At 41.9% G+C, this 16,432-nt stretch overlaps 2 protein-coding genes across 3 annotated transcripts; one reads left to right on the top strand and one right to left on the bottom strand.

The window, feature by feature from the left end:
* Window positions 1-1,324: 1,324 nt before the first annotated feature.
* On the top strand, window positions 1,325-8,553 carry ilf2 (interleukin enhancer binding factor 2). Its single transcript, XM_003455252.5, has 15 exons — window positions 1,325-1,481; window positions 1,945-2,004; window positions 3,074-3,116; window positions 3,264-3,368; window positions 3,459-3,536; window positions 3,817-3,919; window positions 4,697-4,762; window positions 5,013-5,129; window positions 5,255-5,333; window positions 5,429-5,516; window positions 5,645-5,706; window positions 5,782-5,896; window positions 6,079-6,169; window positions 8,008-8,166; window positions 8,354-8,553. Exons 1-14 carry the CDS (start codon window positions 1,477-1,479, stop codon window positions 8,157-8,159), a joined length of 1,164 nt encoding a protein of 387 aa, XP_003455300.1. The 5' UTR covers window positions 1,325-1,476; the 3' UTR covers window positions 8,160-8,166; window positions 8,354-8,553.
* Window positions 8,554-8,845: 292 nt separating this feature from the next.
* On the bottom strand, window positions 8,846-12,997 carry pex11b (peroxisomal biogenesis factor 11 beta). 2 transcript variants are annotated; one of them, XM_003455231.5, is made up of 4 exons: window positions 12,722-12,997; window positions 12,316-12,428; window positions 12,034-12,235; window positions 8,846-11,058 (listed from the first exon to the last, which is right to left on the bottom strand). In XM_003455231.5, the coding sequence occupies exons 1-4, from the start codon at window positions 12,775-12,777 to the stop codon at window positions 10,665-10,667; spliced, it is 765 nt and encodes a 254-aa protein (XP_003455279.1). In that variant the 5' UTR covers window positions 12,778-12,997; the 3' UTR covers window positions 8,846-10,664. The 2 variants fall into 2 exon arrangements, with proteins under 2 accessions (XP_003455279.1, XP_005459800.1); XM_005459743.4 differs by lacking the exon at window positions 12,722-12,997 and adding an exon at window positions 12,510-12,714.
* Between the last annotated feature and the right edge of the window lie 3,435 nt (window positions 12,998-16,432).

Below are 16,432 nucleotides of genomic sequence, written 5' to 3'. Positions count from 1 at the left end.
GAGTTACTTTGGCACAAAAGCCTCCACTGTAATATTTGCACCTCTGATGAAGTCTCACAGGTGTAAGCTTTATTTTGATAAGATTACTGCTTACACAGAGTTTGTAATTGAAACTCCATCTCATCTTTTCTTGTAATAACTTTACATATGAAAGTGATATTTGATATGTCACTTTACAAAGCTGCAAGAATGAACAATTTCTGCATACATTACAGAAAGTGAGCCAGACACAAAATATTCATTTGAAAAAAATATAAGTAAGTCGCAACAGAGGTTTTCAAAGGCTAAAAAGAATGAATATTTGAACATCTTCAGTTCCATGACAACTGGACAGCTCACTAAGGAACATTAAATGGTAAATGGACTGGTTATTATTTAGCACTTTCAACTCTGAGCTCTCAAAGTGCTTTTAATTTGCCTCATTCACACCAATTCATACATGTACTTTTTCTATATGTATATGTAAGTTCTGTTTATATAACATTCACACACATTCATACTCCAGTGGATGTGTCAGAGACGAACTTGGGGTCACTATCTTGCCCAAGGATATTTGACATGGATATTTGACACTGGAGTCACAACTGGTTGGAAGATACTAGCTTCAACTGATATACATGGAATGCATTCTCATGGATGTCAGCAATTTGAGGCACACAGCCACAGAGTTAATGATTTCTTCAATGAAAAGCAGTCCCAAGTAATGTGGTTTCTTTGACATGCATTTGAGAGGACTGTCCTTCGAGGAACCAGACTTTCTTGCCTTCCACATACTGTTGGGCTAGGGACCTCATCCAGTCAGTGAACTGGCGGTTTTGTTCTGCTGTGCGCTGGAGGAAAGCATAAGATTCTCCGGCAGTGGTTTAGGTGATGTTGGACTTGTCAGGTCACAAATTTTGAAGCCAACTTGAAAACCTTCTCCAGCCAATGATGTCCAGATCCTGCTTTTTAGATCCCATTATAATCAAAAAGATCCTCTAGAAAAGATTAAAATTCTGGAAACAGTTTATTAAACAGAGTCATATGAACAGCAAAACAGTACATCACATTACACAGAACAGCAAGACAACAGATCACAAAGCAAGCAAAGCAAACCTCAGGCTGTAGAGGCTGTAAGCACAGACAGGAAAAAGCTGGTGGGGGCACATCTGATGCTCCTTTATAAGGAGTCGAAACCTCTCCTAAACACCAATCAGTCCTTTTTGACAGTTTTAGGGCCAAAGTGAGGTCATGAAGTTTAAACTTAATTTGGCAGTTATGCTTGGATTTACATAATATTAGGTCTACATTGTTAGAATCCCAGCCGCAGTGAGATTCTAAAAATGTCCTGTGGAGGGCAGTATTGAGCTTAGTGTGCCGCCCATTGTAACAGAAGAAGTCGACGACTAACAGGCAGCACCGAGAAGCCGGTCCACAGAGGGACGTTCAACAATTCTCTGAGATTTTCCACGTACAATAATCAAAACGTCGTACGCAATGAGGTATCCGAGTGTAGCTCGTTGGGCAATGTGTTTTAAGTCGAGTACTATCAAGTCTTTGAATTCTTACCTCGTACCTGTGCTACAAGCTAGCTCTGAGTGCCTGATAGAGCCAGTTACTGCCTTCGTAATTTAAAGCCAGTGGCGTGTATTGTCTGAAAGCTCGCTGCTTTCCTTTTTTTCCTTCAATGAATCCAAACGTCCGAGCAGCGTGTAGCAGGAGCTTCCTCGGTGTAGGGAAGGCTACAATAGTAGACATATGTTAGCAACCATCCCGTTGGCTAATAGCTACCCTGCTGGAAAGCTAAATGAAACAAATGTGCTTTGGCTCAGTGAAGCAGCGCTGATGTAGTGCATTGGTTTCTCTACATTAAGTCATTACATCACAACATCATTACACGTTGGCTCAGTCGCCAAACGTGGTTTGTGCACGCACTAACGTCAGCTGTGTTGTGTTTGTGTCCAGAGGAGACCGCGGCAGAGGCCGAGGCGGCCGCTTCGGGGCCCGCGGAGGACTGGTCCAGGGGTGAGTTCACCAGCCCAGATGTGTTGGCTGATTTTCAGTAATGTCTTGGTTCGTCGTTCGAGCGCTAAGCCCCATTTACACGTTATGTAGGGAATATTACTCTCTTTGTGGTGCCAGGTGTTTTGTCCATAAAACACAGGTCACCACGACTTCATTCACAAAGTCCAGCTCGCTCCAAGGCCTCATAAATGTTGCTGGCAGTGTGAAGTGACAGTACCCATAAGGCTACACGGGTGTAAGCAAAACTCCGACATCTGTGGATGAAATAAATCATTTTTAGAAATTTCTCAATTTCCAATAAAAATTCACAAGTAATAAAATAACATTTGTTTTGCCGTGAATCAGCTTTTATCATTTAGCCGTGACAGTGCAACGAGGCGCTCTTTAAAGATCTCATGAACATTTGTTTTTATGATGATGTAACGTGTGAGCTATGAAAATCTGACTGCCAGCGTTCTGTCAGCACACTTTCATGTTTTGCTGTTAACCTAACTGCTTTTGTTCCCTACATAACACAATACATTTTTATAGTATAGTACCAGCTTAGAGTGCTGTAGTGCTGTAATGCTGAGGAATCAGAATCAGAATACTTTATTGATCCTTAGGGGAAATTATTATTTAGGGGAAAGAACCTGAACCGTAGACACTTTCAGGGACGACTCATAACCACCATAAAAGTACTGTGTGCGGCATTTATGTGCTTCACTGCAGCTGAACTCGTCTGGGTTCCTGTTTGCGTCTCTGCAGTCCCACATACTGTTGCTCCAACAGCACCAGTCAACACACACACGCTGTACTGTGCTCCTGTCCCTCTGCTTATTCCACTACAGAGAAGCAGACCTCAATGTGTCAGAATGTAAATGCTGAAATCACTATGCTTCATATTTTTGTGTCCTGTTCTCAGACAACAGAACAACTGTGAAATCTTGCCTTCAATGTTGTGCTTTAACACTGCCAACCCCGGTAACTGGAATGAAAACCACTAACACTGCTGTGTAACCACTGAAATACAGACCCTGGAACTGCAATGTTGTTTAACCAAATCTGACAAAACTTTATTTTTGTTTAGGTACCGGCCATTTGTCCCACACATTCCATTCGATTTTTATGTGGTAAGTATGTGTGGTGGTATGAATTAGAAACTTTTCACCAAATTACAAAGCAGCAAGACGTCAGCCAGCAGTCAGTGTATAATGAAAGTGTAGAGTGGTTCTAAAGGAGCAATGCAAGTACTCAAGCAGACTGTTGTTTGTCACAAGTGTGAGATGGCCTTCCCCAGAGTGAAGCCTGCACCTGATGAGACGGCTTTCAGTGAGTGTCTGCTGAAAAGGAACCAGGATCTGAGCCCCACCCCTGCAGAGCAGGTCAGTCCGTGAGCCTGCACTCATTCAGCAGTAATGGAACTGACCTGCTGTTTCATTTCACTTACACAAACCTTGTTCGTTGTCCGTCAGTCTTCCATCCTGTCCCTGGTCACAAAGATCAACAATGTGATCGACAACCTGATTGTTGCACCTGGCAACTTTGAAGTGGTGAGTCGAACATGAGTGAATGAGTCGTAATGGCTTCAGTGAAGTGCACACGCTGCTTGTGTCACTGGTGTGTGTGTCAGCTGTTCTCTCAGAGCTGAACTGAAACTCAAGACTGTTTAGAAACAACACTGAATCACTTGAATACAGTTAGAAGTATCCAGTAACAGTGCTTTGTGGACTATACAGCTTCATTTTCATTGGACAGATTTCATATTTATATTATAAGCTAATTAATAATAATGTCTTTCATGTCAGTAATCTTGTACTTGTCGACTTGTAGCAAATTGAAGAGGTGCGTCAGGTGGGTTCCTACAAGAAGGGCACCATGACGACAGGACATAATGTTGCTGACCTGGTCGTAATCCTCAAGATTCTCCCTACATGTGAGTAATATATGGCACAATTACACTGTCTAAAGAGAAGTTGCTGCTCCAGCACACATCATTTCTAAGCCTAAGAAGCTCGGAAAGAAAAGCATCTGGACTTCTTTAGGTTTCTTGAAGACGTTTCATCTGAGAAGCTTCTTCAGTTCTAAGAGAAATTGGCAGAGAGTCCCAGATTTTCCATGACGCTCCCAAATAAGGTTTCAAATCTGAGACTCTCCACCAATTTTTCTTAGAACTGAAGAAGCTTCAGAACCTAAAGAAGTCCAGACGCTTTTCTTTCCAAGCTCCTTAAACTACGATGACCTGGATGACTGAGAACCTTCACAGACATCATTTCTAAGCCTTTTTGATGCTGTACGTTGTGCTGCTTCTTGTCACTTGGATAATTTGGCAACTTGTTTGCAGTTATTAAAGAATCTATGGTGATAAAGTCTCAAAGTACAATCTGTTTATTTTTAAATCCATAAAAATAAAGGCACCAATGACATCAGGTTTTCGATCTTGTTTTTCGAGCCACATGTAGTTTGGGCTGTAACCAGATGGGTTCTCCTTGTATGTGACGGTCCTCAGTTTGAGCAGGTGTTATTTTCTGACTTTCGACCATCAGTGTGATGTTGCTTATAGAGACAACCTGAAAGGAGGGGCTTCTAAAATGTTTGATTGTCCGTTGTATCTATCGATATTTCATATAAAGCCCTATTAGCACTGTTTGTTGTTGTGTGGGTTGTTCTTGTCCCCTTTGTGTCGCGCTCTGAGGGTCATTGTTCTTTACAGTGGAGGCTGTAGCTGCCCTCGGTAACAAAGTAGTGGAGACCCTTCGCACACAAGACCCTACTGAAGGTAAACAGACTTGTGGTGTTTGAATGGCTGCTTTTGTGTGGGCGAGTCCTACTCTGACCATTTCATGTTGTACATATTCAAATGGAATTTGATTTAGTAAATGTTGTTTCTTTTTTCAGGATAAAATTATTTGGTTTAATAAAGTTATTTGACTCGTGGGCTGTCACACTAACCAAAGCTTATAACCAAGTGCTTATCAGCCTTGCAGCTGTAAAGTGTGCCTAACACAGTGTTTAACTCCTCCCCTCAGTGCTGTCCATGTTGACCAATGAGACTGGCTTCGAGATCAGTTCAGCTGATGCTACAGTGAAGATCCTCATCACCACTGTCCCCCCTAACCTGCGCAAACTGGACCCCGAGCTGCACTGTGAGACTTTTTACTTGGTCTGGAGACACAAATTTGCACAGTTGGCCAGTCTTGGTACAAATGCACCACGTGTAGCACTGTGGTCGTTTAAAAAAATGAATGTTTTTTGTTTCCTTACTCCTCAGTGGACATCAAGGTGCTGCAGAGCGCCCTCGCTGCCATCCGTCACGCTCGCTGGTTTGAGGAGAACGCCTCTCAGTCAACGTGAGGAAAAGTCGTATTTTACCTGGTCTGCTTTTACAGTAAAAATACAAATAAGCTCACTTGAACTTGGTTTGTTTCACATGTCTAATCTTTAGAGTCAAAGTATTGATCCGCCTGCTGAAAGACTTGAGGCTGCGTTTCCCTGGATTTGAACCCCTGACGCCCTGGATCCTAGATCTGCTGGTAAGTTCCATAAATGATGTCCTCAGTGAATAAATAATCCATGTCCACAACGTTGAAGTCCTTATTTATTGGAAGGACATTAAACGTTGGTTTGTTTCATAAAGCAGTGAGTGTATTCCCTCTTCTAGGGCCACTCTGCAGTGATGAACAACCCCTCCAGGCAGCCTCTGTCTCTGAACGTGGCCTACAGGTCAGTTGTCAGATTGCACTTGTTTTTTTCTAGTCGCTGTGGAAGAAACGTTTCTCATTGTTGTTGTTCTTGAAGGCGCTGCCTGCAGATGCTGGCTGCTGGTCTCTTTCTGCCTGGCTCTGTGGGCATCACTGACCCCTGTGAAAGTGGAAACTTCAGAGTGCACACAGTCATGACTCTAGAACAGCAGGTAGATCTGCTCCAATGCTTTTTATTCCTGCAGGTCGCACTGTACAGTTTCTTATTTGTGCCAAGCTTAATCGTGTCAGGGTGGAACTGGAAACATGTTTATGTCACACTTAACACAATACAGAATATTCAGCACTGAAGCTCTGAGCGATGATGTGATAAACAGGAAGTGTGTTTGTGCAGGACATGGTGTGTTTCACCGCTCAGACTCTGGTGAGGGTGCTGTCTCATGGAGGCTACAGGAAGATCCTCGGTCTGGAGGGAGATGCCAGCTGTAAGATAACATCATTATTCTCTGTTCTCTGTACCTTTACATGTAGTCTATAGTTTATGGGCTAAATGAACAAACGCCTGATTTCTCAGTTTAAATTCAGTTTTAATTAAATGCACACATCGCCTGTCAGGTAATGAAGGAATGACCCACACCTGTCCACTAAAAACACCTTTGGTTATTTTTTTTTTAACGTTATCTAAGATCTGGGAACACCTTCTCCAGTACGAGTGTAAATAAACCTCAGTGTTTTAGGCCATATTCATATTTGATAAACATTCTAAATAATGTTTGTCAGGGTCCATATTTATAACTGGATGTTTATGTAATATTCAGTTATGGACAGAAATGTACTCATAATGAACGTCACTGTAATTTTGGGCTTTTAACGATTTCTTTGATTGGTTCCTTTTCTAGGCTGGACTGGTGGTGCACAGCATTCATCTTTAGTTGCACAACTTTGAATTTATTTGGGATTTTCCATTTGGATTATTTAGGAAAGCCCATAAAGGGTCAAAATTCTAAACACAGGCTCACAGATGTACACATGCCTCCACTAATATTTGGTTAAACGTCCCTCAGCAAGCTCCATCTCGACCAGATGCTTTTGGTAGCCATCACCAAGCTGCTAGCATCATTCTGTCTCGATAGCTGGTGTAATTGGCAGAGTTGATTCAAACTTGTTGGTTTCTGGTGATGTAGACAATACATCATGAAGGTTTATCACACTTAATTTATCTTATCAGAAAAAGACTGCATGTAATTGTCAGCTTGCCCCTTTTTCATCATAGTCTGATACCGGACTCCGTGTTATGGTAACATTTATGGCAGGTTTTAGTGACAGTGTATACTTTATACAAACTATAATATCTTATTGGATTAAACAGATATTGACAAAGTTGAACTTTAAGCCAATAATTTTCAGTTGAAAAAGATGCTAAACTGTAATGTTAGTACTCAAAATCTGAGCCTCGGTGGTTTCTGGATTATTTCCTGTCAGCTAACAGTTTGACAAAGCGGTGACACTGAGTCTGAATAACCTGATCTTACATACAGTTGTTTGAATTGATCTTGGACTCTGCAGTTCCTCATAAATAGCTCTTGTCTGGAAGAACAACAACAATATCCATGTCCATGATAAATGTATGTCAACTTCTACCCATAACTGTGCATCTTTCCTACAATGCCACTGTTGAGCTTCGCAGGTCCTGCGATGAAACACGTGTTGGCTACAGAGCCTGACAGAATGTAGCACAGAGCCCAGAAACACACAATGAAACAGTGACTGGTGTGCCTGGCCTGGTAGTTTATTGAATCTCATTTAAAATGAGCGCAGGTTTATTTTAATAAGTGTGCAGTCAGTTATGAATGAGCAGGAACAGACTTGTCTCAGTTTCAGCATGAAAACTGAAGGAGCCGGGCAAAAAGAAGTCTTCTGGGACAATCCCAGTTTAGAATGAGCATTTTTGCCCTCGTGACTGGGTGTAGTCACTGTGTACACGCACTGACACGAGACTCGAAGAGTTTAAAGTTTGTTTTTACACATCTACGCTGTAAAAGGCTGATCAGGTATTGGGAAGGCTGGGCGCTGTGGACAACAATATGAGGACTCCAGGACAAGGCAGCCTAGGACTTTCAAATTTCCACCGTAGGAACATCCACTAAAACTCTTGGCATGTTTGAATTTCAGTGACCTCAACTGTAAGGTCAGGGTCAGAGGTCAAGTTTTCAGAAAATCATTTAGGATCTACTCGGGCTGAACAGCAGCATGTCATGTTGAGGTGTGATTTATAAATTGTACCTGCTGTAAAATAATATAAAATAATATTGTGTTTCTGCAGACTTGGCAACAGAGATGTCAACATGGGATGGCGTGATCGTGACTCCCTCAGAGAAAGCCTACGAGAAACCTCCGGAGAGGAAGGAGGAGGAAGATGAAGCTTTGGAGGAAGGAGGGGACGGAGAGGATGAGAGCATGGAGACGCAGGAGTAACGAAGAGGTTCGAGCATCACCAACATCCACTGCATTGCAAAGGATGAATGCTCAGTTGCATTTATCTTAAATAGCTGCAAACACAGTTTGAAGTGTTTCTAAACCAGAAGAATTCTTCCTCACCGCATGGCTAAAATGTTCATCACCGTGTGTCCTCTCTGACAAACACGACCTCGTTCTGCTTTCTTCCACAGTGAACGTGGGTAATTTATCGTCCCTTCAGCCTGACCACTGTACACTCTGAAAGACCAGCAGCAGAGGAGTTCGTACGACAGTCACTGGTCCCCTCGTGTGTCCCAATTTTTTTTTTTTTTTTATAAATGGTAATGTAACTTTGTCTTGGTTTTGTTTGTACTTCCTTTTTGTAACAGTTGACATAAACTTATTTCTAGTTTTACCGAGTCTTCTGTGTCCTTTGCAAAGATGAAGGTGAACTGGGAAGAATTAACATGCAGGTCTGGTCACACGTCTCACTCATTACAATTAAACTTGTAGGAAGTGAAATCTATGCAGAACATATGTATGTTGTGTATAGACATAACATATGTAACATACATGTCACCAATATGTTTCTAAAGGTGCTATGACATGAAATTCACACCAGATGCCAGTAACAACCCATCCAGTCAAACCATAGATGTCCATAACTCTGTAATAATGAGAAATGACACAGGGAAACGTATTGAACAAGGTCACTGAAACGTATTTAATACTTTGTACAAAACCCTTTGTTGGTAATGACTGTTGGTTAGTTCTTTCGAGTCAGCTGATTGGCTGGGCCATGCTTTATTTTCTTTCTGTGAAACCAGCTGAGCGTTTTCAGACGTCAGTCTCATTTTAACATCCTGATAGATGGCAGCAATTTTTATTTTGTCTCTGTCAATTTTTCCATTCATCCTTCCTTCAATTATATCAGGCATTTCAGTGCAGTGTGCTGAAGAAGAGCCCCACACCACGATGTTCCCACCTCCAGACTTGGTACAGTGTTTTTGGGGTGATATGTAGCACCTTTCAAACATGGTGTGCATTACAGCATCCAAAGAGTTCAGTTTTGGTCTCAGCTAATATTATATATATTCTATATTCTCCCAGTATTTCACAGGCATGTCTAAATGTTGTTCAGCAAACTTTAAACAGTGAGCACTACTCATCGTTTTCTTTAAAACAATTGTTTCTGATGACTCCAGGTCTTCCTGCAGCTCTCCACAGGTGCTCCTCGGCTCTTGGACAAATTTTCTGAGAATTCTTCTCACTCTTCTGAAATCTTGCGCCACACCTTATTGTGGAATCTCCACTTCCAGATTATGGCCCAACAGCACTCACTGGCTATTTCAGTAGTTTAGAAATAATTCTGTAACCAATGCAATCAGTATGTTTTGCAACAATTAGGTTGCGAAGGTCTTTGCAAGCTCAATTGTTTCACCCATCATGAGATTTTTGTGTGACACAGGCCATCAATGGGACTAAACCAGCTGATATTAATTTGCAGGACTGCTTTCTAATTTCTGACAGATTTCTGCTGGTGTCATGGCTGTCCACGCCTTTTTGCACCTCCCTTTCTTCATGTGTTCAATTCTTTTTCAGATTCATTTCTCATTATTACACATAAGTTCATATATGGACATCTGTAGTCAAGTTCTTTGCATGTGTGGATTGGATGGGTTGTTACTGGTGATGTCGTGTCAACAGCACTGAGAATTATATTTACTTAGAAACTCATGTGTTCAACACACATCTGACACAACTTTCATTAGCATAGATCAGCGTGAGAAGTCTAATTCTTGATGTTGGTCTGACTTTGCACAAACACTGTTAATAGTTCATGTGGAATTTGGAAGGCTACAAATGCAATAGATCCAGTCGTTACATGTATCAACTGGATCTAGTCGTGTTACACTTTACTGTAGTGATTCAGACAAATCAAATTCCTTTGGATTTATTTCTCCAGTAGTTAAGTCACTTAGTAGTTCAAAATGGAAAAGAATATCTAAAATACAAACTTGCTGGGAGCAGACGGTAAAATCACATGATGTCGAAAGGTGGTTTCCTATAAAAACGTTAAACACAGAGGGTAGAAATCACACGTTCTAGAGTGATGTCCACAGACAATATTGCCTTGATTATACTCTGTTACGGACACGGTCATAGAGAGCTGGAGATGTGATGGTTATGTGCAGAATGGCAGCAACTAACATGGTTTAGCCTCACATGAGGGAAGCGAGGGTTGTAAAGCAGCAGTGTGATCTAAGGCCAAGCAACGACCGTGTTCATGCAGGTCTGAAATAATATGTGAAACTGATGTAGCATTTTAGAAACTCCTCAGCTTTTCAGTAGCACTCAAGAGATTTGAAGGAACTCAATCACACAGCATGGTGGCAGTACAACGGCTCACGTAGTCAGGACTGCTTTGTGTAGAATCGGGGGAAAAAAAATTTTGTTAACCCCATTAGAATTTTCTCAATCCTTGCTAGTCCTCAAATGAATATCTCCTCCAAGTCTTACAATTTATGGTTTGAGCTTGAGCCAGGGGTGAACCATGGTGAGGATGGACAGGACGGACGAGGCCAGGCCACAAGCCCCAACAAAGCCTGGACCTGTAGGGTAAATCCCCAACCGGTCCAGTGGGATGAAGATATCACAACTGTTCTTCACCAGGTCCAACAGCAGTGGCGGGTTGCTGTACAGCACAGTCCCCACCAGATGAAGCTGTCTGTAGAGCCAGCCAAAATTCATGGCTTGTGTGGCAGGTGAGGAGGAAGAGGAAAGGTGGTCAGGTGGGAGAGGAATACTGGGGGAGGATGGCTGTTTGCTGGTTCTGGAACGTGCTTCGCGCTCCATGAGGAGGTGCAGCTCGTAGGCATCTCGGGTCAGGTTCAGGATCAAAGCAAAGAGGTAGTACCTGCAGGTTTAACCACACAGTTTGTGTTAACTCAATTTTACATTTCAGTTACCTGAAATCAGTGATAAGCACTAGAAGATAAATGTGATTCCTTTGTGACCCTGATATGAAGATGACTGCAACCACTCACTTCAAATCAGGCTTTGAGTGCATATGTCACTTTAGTCATACAAACTCAAAACCACTATGGGTAACTGCTGGAAGTAGACACAGATGAGACAAATACCATGAATTAATTTCCCACACAAAGGCATCACACCAGCTCTGGTTGAAAGCACTGCATGTCCTCTGAAACAGGTTCACTATCACTAGCAGTAAGCAGACTTGACATTTCTACAGAACCTTTTTATTATGAGCGCTTAAAGTACTTTCAAATTAAAAGCCTCAGTGACACTTTCACAAAGGAATGTCTGGTGTATTCTTACACACTCGAGTGCCATGTTAGACATGTGGACTGAAGGAGCTGCAAATGGAAACCTGAGTCCAACAAGAAATTACTTAGACCTCATAATCGGAAGCACTCGATTAACTGGATTAAACCCACTGCTTCTAATTAACAGGTTCATCCTGCGTTACTACAGTCGCTCTGTCCAATGGCTCGACTTACTCTGTAACCTTGGTGAGGCTGCCATAACTGCACACTTCACCACACACAAGTTCTGTTTAGTATCTCTTGAAAAAGGTTTTCCAGAAAGCTGAACAGGGACCAGAGACTCACTGGGGAGGCAGCTCAGTTCAGCTGTATTTATACAGCGCCAAATCACAACAACAGTTGCCCCAATGTGCTTTATAGTGTAAAGACCCTATAATAATACAACATAATGTTAATAATGAACGACATGGAGGATTTTTAGGCCCTCATTGCGATCAGTTAGAATTCAGTAGATGTACATATAGTTTGATCTGTGGAGCAACATGAGACTGTTTAAACAACCAGTCCTGCATGTATTTCTTATTTATGTATTTCTCACACACCTGAAAGATCTCTGACTCCACTTGTGCTGGTCGAGTTTGGAGATGAGACCGGTTTTTCCTGCCCACAGCACATTGTCGCAGGCAAAGTACATGGCTCTGTTAAGGTGACTGATGGTCAGGCAGAGCCTCAGCACGCTGTCAGAAAGGTGTATGGCCCTTTTGGCGGCCTCCAGGGCCTCCACGGAGTTGCCCAGGCGTAGCACTGTGGAAGAACCAACACCAGCCCCACTTAAGCTTTGGTACGTGGAAACGAGTCAGACTCGCTCTGGCTGTTTTACTCACACTTTCTTGTCAGACTCATGTGTGCCTCCAGCTGACTGACAGTTCTGCGGACCTCAGCTGCTTCGTCATGTTGCAGAGTGGATCCGAGCAGCGTGCAAGCATACTGTGCAGCCCTGTGAACGCACAACGTACAGTCATTATCAACAGAGACACACGTGACGAGGACGGAAAGCAGTGCGCTTAACAAACTCAACTACTCTGTGCTGCTGGAGCTGGCATCATAAGGCCGTTTGATTTGAAACCAGTGCAGGAAGAGCTGCTCCTACTGAGCAGATAAAAGTTCCGCTTCAAACACGGAACTCAGTCTGCAACATCCAGCCGACGGTTTTATCACACTCGCAGAAATGAAGAAGCACGACGAACCCCGCGTCTCAACCTGCAATGTGCCAAACGTCGGTAACGTCACCTGAAAACTCTCTCCTTGGCTTGGCTCTGGCCATTAAAGCGAACCCAAGAGTCCATGTTGGCTCTCGGCCTGTACCCGCTGCTCGGCTAGCTGTCAAACTGCTAACTTAGCTTTAAATGCTTTAGTGCGGTTGTTTGTTTTAATGCCAGAAGGGCTCCTCCATGAGTTTTTAGCTCTGCTTTCTACGCTTAGCTGTCCGAGTAGAAAACAAGAGAGTCAATCCAGCGCTTCTAATTCTTCTTCTTCGAGCTGCTGAGACCCGCTGGCGCCCCCTGTGGACTGGAGTTTGAAACCAGCGCTGTAGATTATTATTATTATTATTAGGGCCCGAGCACTGACTGTGCGAAGGCCCTATTGTATCTGCTCTGTTTCTTCTTCTTCTTCTTCTTCTTATTATTATTATTATTATTATTATTATTATTATTATTCAGGCAAAAGAAGGGCCTTTTTGAGGGCTTTAACATGCTCGAAAACTCTTGGAATTTTGCACACATGCCAGGTCTGGTGAAAAATTTTGTATTTTAATGGTTTTACATATGAGCACTGGGAAATGGCTCTGTAGCGCCACCTATGCCTTGTTAAATGCAGCCCTACGAACACATCGTTTTAGCTACATGTATGAAATTTGGCACACATGTGTATCATGCCAAGACGAACAAAAAAGTCAGTGGGACCATTGACGCAAACCCAACAGGAAGTCCGCCATTTGGAAGTGAAGGTGACATTTTGGCTCTAATTTTGCCATTTCCACGCCTCGAACTTTTGCGAACTCCTCCTTGGAATTTCATCGTACAAGCTTCATATTTGGTCAGTGTCAACTACACACCTGGGCCATGTTAAATTGCGGAGCTTTTGAGTTTTCGGGTTACTGTGAGGCCGTGGCACCACGGCGAATTTCGATGACTCGCCATGAAAATCTTATTGCCTCTCGTTCTGTCATACATTGTCCGACCTTGACCAAAGTGGACACATATGATAAGGCTCCACCCCTGAACATATTTCAACTGCCATATTTGACATCAGGGACAGCGCCACCTAGTGGGAACAGGAAATGTCATGTTTTACACTTTGGGGTACAGTATTGTAATGGGTGACATCTGCAGCCTCAAATTTCTCCAGGAAAGCCTTAAGGAGTTGGTCTTGGGTTACAGAGAAAACTGTGAGTTTTCGCTGAAGGGTGTGACCCCAGCAGCATGGCGAACATTGAGGTCTCGCCATGAAGAAACAAATTAGTGTAACTCAATGAAATCCAATCTGATCAGTACCAGATTTTACAGGGATGATGTCAGACCCGCCCTGAACAGATTGATATGCCCATTGTCAGGAATACGTAGAGCGCCACCTAGTGGCACCAGGAAATGTCATGTCTTTCATTTTGTTGTACTGATTTTCACAGGTTCATCGTGGCCACCTCAAAAGCGGTGAATATCACCATCAGTCCCTCTTGATGCTTCAGTGAGAAAATTGTGACTATAAACTGAACGGCGCACCCTGGTGGCAGCGCAGTTCACCATGAAAGATGAAGTGGCTTTTGAGGGGCTTGAAAAGTTTAAAAAGTCTTGAAATTTGGCGCACACCTCTAATGTGATGAGGGATTTCTTTTTATATGTTCATTTTCCTTGAACAGCGCAAAATGGCTCCACAGCGCCCCCTACAAAATTTCAAAACAACAGCCCCTGCTCTGTGTTTTATGTATGAGTTTGAAACCTGGCAAGCTTATTGGAGATATCAAGATGTACAAAAAAGTCTCTTGGAGCAATATCCCAAATCCAACAGGAAGTCAGCCATTTTAAAATTAATGTGTAAATTTGGCGACATTTTCCCCTCTTTTCAGGCCTCATACTTTGACGAACTCCTCCAAGGGATTTCATTAGATTTACGCGATCTCCTGTGTGTGGAATCTAAAGACCTTTGTGATGTTAAATTGCGAAGCTTTTTACGTTCAGGGAAACGGGGTGGTCATGGCGGCATGTGGAGTTTCAATCACTCGCCAAAAAGCAGTAATCTGCTGTCACTCAAAAACACAATGTCTAATCTCTCCCAAAGGTCGCAGGCGTGATGAGACTCGAGCTCGGAAATGTTTGTTATGCCATTTGTCAGTAATGGTTAGAGCGCCACCTAGTGGGACGACTATAATAATGGTTGAATGAGATGAAATTTTAGCTGGTGGTTAAATGCATGAATTCCATCAATGTGACATCAGATCGGAAGCGCTGGTTTTAGGTGTTGGGCTTGGCTCGACCCGCCGGGGGTGCGAGGGCCCTCATATCGCTGCTTGCAGCTTTAATTATTATTATTGTTGTTGTTGTTGTTGTTGTTGTTATTGTTATTATCTTCTTTTTTTTTACATGTTCTTATCTGTGCTTATCTTAGGGGCTTCCAGCAATGGCGGAGCAGTGGGTTATTATTTGTGTAGATAAAATAACAACGAAGCATATACTATACAAATGTAGCACAATTTAAAGACTATTGTACTGTATTGCTACATATATGCAATAGATAAAAGACAAAGCTTACATAGAACAAATGTGTTTATATGTGAAAAAACAGAAATGTTTTACATTATTATTAGATAAATCTAAACTAGTTAATCTCATTTAAAAAACAGATTACAATAAATAAAGTCCACCAAAGTTTAATGTGCTCTTAAATTTAGATTAGCTTAAAGAAAGAAATGATTATTTAGTAAGAAGAACACATTTTAATTCATTAATGATTTATTGTTTTTATTTTTATTATTATATAACAAAGACTGAGTTTTTTTTTTTCTTTTACCAAATATTTATATAGTGCATTTTTTATAGCTGTGGTTCCTCTACAACAACTGGAGGAAGAACCTGAGACACCTGAGACACAACCTGAGGCAAACAGAGGCCCAAAAATGCTGCACAGAACAACAAGATTGACTTTACAGGTGAACTAACCAACAATCATCGGTAACTTTGACCAACATTTCCAAATGGAGTTTCCTGAACAACCAACACCCAGAAAAAGACAAAGAGAAAAAAATTGTTTTGTTTTGTTTTTTGCTCAAATGAAACATTTTTACAACAATACACTTTTATTACTTCCAGCTCATTAAAGTCTGTATTTGCAACAGATATTTTTCTGTAGCAGACTCACAAACCCTTTGTTAATCCTCATGTTGTGTTCATTTCATGGTTAAACAAGTTTGTGTTCCGGGTCAAAAAGACTCATCATCGTGTTTTGGACAGAATGAAGCGACTCACTGAACCAGAGCAAGAAGAGCTCACCCCTGAACTGGACATGTGTGCATCATCTCCAGAAGACCTGTCCAAAGAGGTCGAGGATCTAAGGAAGGATAAACAGGAATTATGTGTCCAAAGTGACTTTGGGTTAGAGCGGGTTGCTGGCTCCGACCTCTGTCCACATCAGTTCAATTATGTAGCTTCTGATAAATATGTACCCAGTGTATTTTTCATGTTCATGCTTTGGTATTTAAGAAATATCTTAATGTTATAGATGAAATATAGAAACAAATATTTCAATCAGATTATCTGAATGTTAGATAAAGGGGGTTTGGCACTCCCAAATCTTGAGGCATACTTTTATGCTGCACAAATCAGGTATATCATTTGTTGGTGTGACAATGATTATGAAGCCAAATGGAAGAATTTAGAAAAATCAGTACAAGGAAGAGAAATTCAAAGCCTTATAGGAGACAGAGAAGAAATGATGAGAGTAATCAAA

This window comes from Oreochromis niloticus, linkage group LG22, assembly GCF_001858045.2.
Source record: "Oreochromis niloticus isolate F11D_XX linkage group LG22, O_niloticus_UMD_NMBU, whole genome shotgun sequence".
Classification (NCBI taxonomy): Eukaryota; Metazoa; Chordata; class Actinopteri; order Cichliformes; family Cichlidae; genus Oreochromis; species Oreochromis niloticus.
This window is presented reverse-complemented; position numbering and strand designations above follow the sequence as displayed.